The sequence below is a fragment of the Triticum aestivum genome, chromosome 3B, assembly GCF_018294505.1.
Source record: "Triticum aestivum cultivar Chinese Spring chromosome 3B, IWGSC CS RefSeq v2.1, whole genome shotgun sequence".
NCBI classification, from domain to species: domain Eukaryota; kingdom Viridiplantae; phylum Streptophyta; class Magnoliopsida; order Poales; family Poaceae; genus Triticum; species Triticum aestivum.
This window is the reverse complement of record NC_057801.1, coordinates 433,149,443-433,155,472: the sequence shown is the minus strand read 5'-3', so window position 1 is coordinate 433,155,472 and position 6,030 is coordinate 433,149,443. Positions and strand designations below refer to the sequence as shown.

General features: G+C 44.5%; 1 protein-coding gene across 2 annotated transcripts; it reads left to right on the top strand.

Annotated features, from left to right (window-relative positions):
* The first annotated feature begins 3,083 nt into the window (after positions 1 to 3,083).
* LOC123065476 (zinc finger CCCH domain-containing protein 9) lies at positions 3,084 to 4,919 on the top strand. 2 transcript variants are annotated; one of them, XM_044488744.1, is made up of 3 exons: positions 3,084 to 3,159; positions 3,244 to 3,948; positions 4,041 to 4,919. In XM_044488744.1, exons 2-3 carry the CDS (start codon positions 3,289 to 3,291, stop codon positions 4,368 to 4,370), a joined length of 990 nt encoding a protein of 329 aa, XP_044344679.1. In that variant the 5' UTR covers positions 3,084 to 3,159; positions 3,244 to 3,288; the 3' UTR covers positions 4,371 to 4,919. The 2 variants fall into 2 exon arrangements, with proteins under 2 accessions (XP_044344679.1, XP_044344678.1); XM_044488743.1 differs by having other exon boundaries at positions 4,038 to 4,919.
* The last annotated feature ends 1,111 nt before the right edge of the window (positions 4,920 to 6,030 follow it).

The following is a 6,030-nucleotide window of genomic DNA, read 5'->3' as shown; positions in this document are numbered from 1 at the left end:
TACACATACTACTCGTTGTATTCTCCGCTGGTGAGTGCCTCTAACCAAATCGCTAGCCGCCATGATACGACATACCACCATGATGGTAGGGTCGATTTCCGCTAGAAAACTCACATTCCTTTCTAGCCAAATGATCCGTAGGATGGCGACGATAAGGGAGCTACATTCTTTCCAAGCCCGCGGTTGGACCAATGCAAAGCTCGAAGGCCACAAAACGTTGTTGTCGTCGAAATGTTGATTGTGTTGGTGTTAAGGTTAATATAAGTACATATCCCCCCCTCTTAATCTCAACTCAAATCCTTCATCACTCCCTCCTCCCCTGATTTCCTGAACATGTGCACGTAATACATTTCCGTAACAAAATTCATAAGTATAGCAAAATTCTATCCAAACCATGAGGGGTGATTGATCATCCCTTGTCATCTACAATGTTCAACGTATTGTTACAGATATGTTGGTTGTCCTTATTGCAAGGGTTAAAGAATATGGCCAGGTTGGTGCTCTTACACCACAATTGGTGGATGGTGGTGTGTCCATATTGCAGTATGCAGATGATAACATTATTTTTATGGAAGGTGACATGGAGAAGGGAATTAATATGAAGTTAATCATATATATGTTTGAACAACTTTCTGGCCTTAAGGCCAACTTTTATGAGAGTGAGATCTTCTGCTTCTATATAAGACCAAAGAAGATGAAAGCTCACTCCGGTTTCAGTATATTTAAACTACAATGATCGGCACAAGCTTCTAAATAAGGAGTGGGTGGTTTTTTATAACTGTATCAATAAAAAGAAGTTGGAAAGATAAGTTATTGTCTATGGGTTTATCTTATTATTATCCGTGTTATTTTCACCAGCCTATCTATATTTATGTTATCCTTCTTTCATATACTCAAGCGGGTTAGGAAAAGATTGGATTATTGCAAATCAAGATATTTTTTCGCAATGTGATGAACATCAATGAAAATATCAGCTAACTAAGTGTGATAGAGTTAGTAATCAAGAGATCAAGGGGGGTAGGGGTTGAGTAGCGAGAAATAAAGAAAAAAATTCTACTGAATAAATGGTTGTTCAAGTTACTAAGTAAAGAAAGTATTTAGTAAGAATTTATATGCAATAAATACCTCCACTGTAAGACCCTGTCAAAACAGCAAAGCATTCAGATTCATCGTTCTTAAAAGGGCATGATTATAGATAAGAAAGAGTGGGCAACGACCAACACGAGATTTTGGGATGACGCCTGATTAGAGGGTGCACCCCTAAGTCTCCAATACTTGAACCTATACAATATCTTCTAGCGAGAAGACGTTTTGTCGAATTAGTTTTAGGTAAGATCCCACTCAATACTGAGCCTCGGCGAGCTCTTCCTGCGATAAATGGACAACATGGCTACATCTGTCAATATGTGATGTAGATAGACTTATCTCAAGACAGAGATGTTTTCAATTGGAAGTTAATAATCCAGATGTCTTCTTCATCTAATCTATGTACACTGACCTTATTAATGAAGGTCGTGTTTTGTGTACAAAATATACCCCCAAACTCAAAGTCCCGTTAAAAAAAACTTTATATGGAACTCGGAAACATGAGTGGTCTAAAGAAAAAACAACTTGGTGAAACGAAAATGGTATGCATGTAAAAGTGTATTTTTGTGATAACCATGAAACAATTCATAGCTTACTCTATCTTTCCGTTTGCCACATTCCGCTGGTGCACTGTCCATGTGACTAACAATTTACCCCCACCTGTGAGTATAAGGAAGATGTCCGAAAACCGCTTGGCGACACGCGAGGATTCGCCTAGGCTAAAGGCACAATAAGTGTGGGTGTAACTTTCGTAGTTTGGGCATGAAATTGTTGAAATGATTGTGTTATAATATGAAGAGAGTTTCAAAAATAATTGCAGCTTATGACGGAGGCATAGGAGTCCACAACTATGGGTGTAGTCAATAGGAAACAACAACAAAATATATGTTTAACCGACTTAGATGTCGGCCCAATAATAATATTAGTAAAGCATGTGAACGTTATATAATTGTATTACCATTTGGTTGTGCTAGCCCTGTGAATTTTTTCTATGGCCGGTATGTATAATGAAACTATACAATAACAGATGGCTATACGCATCAAGCGCGAACATCTAGTACTCTCTCCGCCTCCAAATAGATGGTGTATAAAACGAGTCAAAATTGCTTTGTAAGTTTGATCAAGTGTGTATACAAAACTATGTAGATGAACAATACTGAATCAATATGAATATATTCATCATTAGATATATTTTCATAATGTATTTATTAATACAGGGTTGGCAGAGCAATGTTTTTTGAAACATAGGAGCTCGTAGAGGCAACAGTTAAAAAGTCACCGATGCAGACCAGGAGACGCCGACGACCGCAGTCTACGAAGCAAATCGCCTTACCAGAGGAGAAAACCACTGATAAGGACCTGTAGAACCTCGAAGACTACAGAAGCGGGCTGAATCCAGACGGATCCACCGGAAGCCTAAACCAATCGGATCCCAAAAGGCCTCCAGAAACACAGCTCCATACGTCCTCTGCTGATAAAAAACGCACCAACCGAATGGGGATAGAGTGGGGTAGAATATTATTCCTACCCCTGGGTAATGCCGCCTTAAACCAGACATAAAGACTCCGCTAAGGAAAACCTAGGAAGAAAAAACACTCATGCCACTGTACGACTGGCCTGGGTTTCAGAACCGTGCACTAACGCCCTCTTCTTCCCGATGATTTTTCTATACATTTAGTCAAACTCAGAAAGCTATGTGAATTTACACGGCATCAATCCTTGCATAGGCCAATGTTACGCGCTTATGGGGGATTTTTTTTAAAAATTAGTTGCAGAACTACTACTACTGGCCTAGGTCAAACGGTAAATAAGCAAGGGCAGGCGCAGGCTAGAACCACAATGCAACAACCATGGACTGTACTGGGACAAGAAGAAGGAGCTCCGGTGCGGGGCGGCCATCTCGCTGTGGCGGACGTGCGGGCTCCACGGTCTCCTCTACTCCTGGCATGCTCCCCGCTATATAAAGCACAACACACGCTCCCTGCATTGCCCACGTCCTTGATCGTCGTCCTTTCTCTCTCTCTCTCTCTCTCTCTCTCTCTCTCTCTCTGCACTTAATCCAGCGCCAAAGAGGTATTACCAACATTCTAAATTTTCCACTGCGTTTTATATCGTTTTTTCTTAATTTGTGACATTTCGATCTGTTTGTTCCCATAGAATACTGTACTTGTTTGCGGAGGAAATCATCAGCCAGCCATAGCCATGCAGGAAGCGCTCGTCTCTCCGGCCAACGCCGACCGCCTCCGCTCGGCCTTCGAGCTCAAGCCGTACGCCTTCGGGGACCAGCGCCTCTCTTCCTCGCCGCGCTACCTCCCGGGCGGCGACGACGGCCTGTACCGCTGCTCCTCCCCCTTCAGCCCCAGCCTGGGCTTCTCCTCGCCGTCGCCGCTCACCACATCCGTCTCGCTCTCGCCGTCCTCGTCCGGCTCCCTCGTCGACGACGGAGACTACGACGGCGCCGCTGCCGCCGATGCCACCGGCCACAGGCTCCAGCTCGCGCGGCTCGCGCTGCAGTACCAGGAGGTGGCCGATCGCTACGAGCTCTGTCTGTCCCACCTCGCCGAGGCCGTCGACGAGGCGGCGATCCTCCGCCGCGAGAATGCCGAGCTCCGCGTGGCCAACAACGACCTCGCGCGCCGCGTCGCGGTGCTCGGTGGCAAGGAGACCGCCGCCGTCGTCATCGCTGACGAGATACGCCGGTTCCGCCTCGGCGAGCACAAGGGTGCCTCCAAGCAGCGCGCGCCTGAGAAGCTCGCCGTGCTGCCAAAGAGCATCTCCGTCCGTTCGAATGACTACCTCAAGATGAACCAGGCCGCCCCGGCAGCCGCCACGCCGGCGGCGTACAACCGCAAGCCGAGCTCGGTGAGTCCCTGCTCCCGCCTCGCCAATTCCGCATAATCTCCTCCTCTCGAATTGGCATTTGACATTGTCGCACGCACCTGGATCGGCAGCAGCGCGCGTACGCGGGACTAGGGGCGGACGGCGGCAAGAAAGGCGAGGAGCAGAAGACCAAGCAAGACGCGGCGGGGGAGCTGGACGTGTACAACCAGGGCATGTTCAAAACAGAGCTGTGCAACAAGTGGGAGGAGACGGGGGCGTGCCCCTACTGCGACCAGTGCCAGTTCGCGCACGGCGTCTCCGAGCTCCGCCCCGTCATCCGCCACCCGCGATACAAGACCGAGGTCTGCCGCATGGTGCTCAACGGCGAGGTGTGCCCCTACGGCCACCGCTGCCACTTCCGCCACTCGCTCACGGCCGCCGAGCGCCTCCTCCGCAGCCGTTGAGGCAGTGCACGCCTCTTCCGCCACAGTCTGAACCCCTTTTTACCGTCTCAAATCAAGCCTACGCATACACGGGAAAATGTACAAAAATACCAACGGCGTAAATAAGATATATGTATTATGATAAGTATATAATATAAGAACGTAAATGAAACCGAACGGTAGAGTTAATGCCCAGCAGCCCAGGCAATGTGAATATCTGCGTATGCAGGAGTAGCCGTCTCTCAGGGACTTGTTCATATACATTATATATGTCGTCGGTGTTGGTTTTAGGTGACAATTTGTCTCCAAATGTATTTCGAGGGAACGCGGGAAGATCGACATGGTACAATAAAGTCAGTGAGAGTGTAGATTGGCGAACTGGCAAGTGCTGCGAAGTTGAGGTGACACGCATGTTTTCTTGTTTATATTATGAGCAGTAGATCTTGTATAGCAGCTCTATTGCTTTCTTCAGATTACCTTGTTGCTCTTGCAATTTTCTTCGTAATGTCAGTCATTTTTGCAGTATATATAAGTTGGCATCTTTCTCAGTACCAACACAAGTTCCCGATTTGTCCCCAAAAACTCTGTTGTCTGTAAATCTTTAGTTATCGATGAATGGATAACTGTTTACTCCGCTGTGTCTGACTTTCTCTATGTATGCCTTTTCGGATGTACTCTTGGCAAATCAGAAGGCCGCTACGTTTCGGTAAAGAACCTCAACCTGCCTAACTTGTGCATGATCGGTACTGACGACTGCGGTTTTGCAGCTTGAAGTGTAAGCTACTTAACTCGCTTGTAAAAGGCTATGAATGTAAAATGCACGCCCTGTCCAGCAAGGCAACAACAAAGCCATAATATTATATCAGCATACCCCAAAAAAATGTATTCCGTTTAAACATCGGCAATCTTATCTGACTGACGTTCACTGGAAGAGCAGGGCATTTCCAATGTTTTTTCTGTCTGTGTTAGTTGTATCAAGGGTGACAGTTTCTTCAGAATAACATGGCATTTTTTTTGGGTGGATGATAATTTTGAGCTTTCCTTTTCAGAAAATGTCATGTTGTTCTAAAGAAACTGCCACCACACGACCAATTAAAATTGTCATCAAAATGTTCGCAAATATCACCCCCTCCCAGCAAACGGTCAGCCATATAAGAGGTCTTAAATATTTTTTAATAAGTGACACTTTATTACTTAAAAGGTTTAAGGTCCTTAAACATTTGGCTGCTTAATTCTGAAGCCTTTCTTTCAGAGGTCCTTAAGCATACCCTCCACCTACCGCAAGCTTTGGCCCTCCTTCTTTATTTCTTCTTTCTTTCCGCGATTTGGCTGCTCGTTTCACTGGTTTTCTATTGGTTTTTATTTTCTACTTCTTCCTGCTTGTTTTTTCCACTTTTCATTTTTTGCGTATTTTTTTTTCAAAAATTCAGAATATTTATAAAATTCAGAAAAACTTTTAAAATTCTCTAATAATTTTAAATTCATTAAAAATAACTCTCAATTACTTTTGAAATACAAACACATTTTTATTGCCTGTTCTTTCTAATTTAGTTTCAAATTTCTCAATATTTTTTAATTCGTGAAATAAAGTTTGAAACTCGTGCAATTTTTTTATTTTTTTAAACACATTTCCTAAAATATGAACACTTTTCAAATTATTAATCATTTTTAAAATTTATGA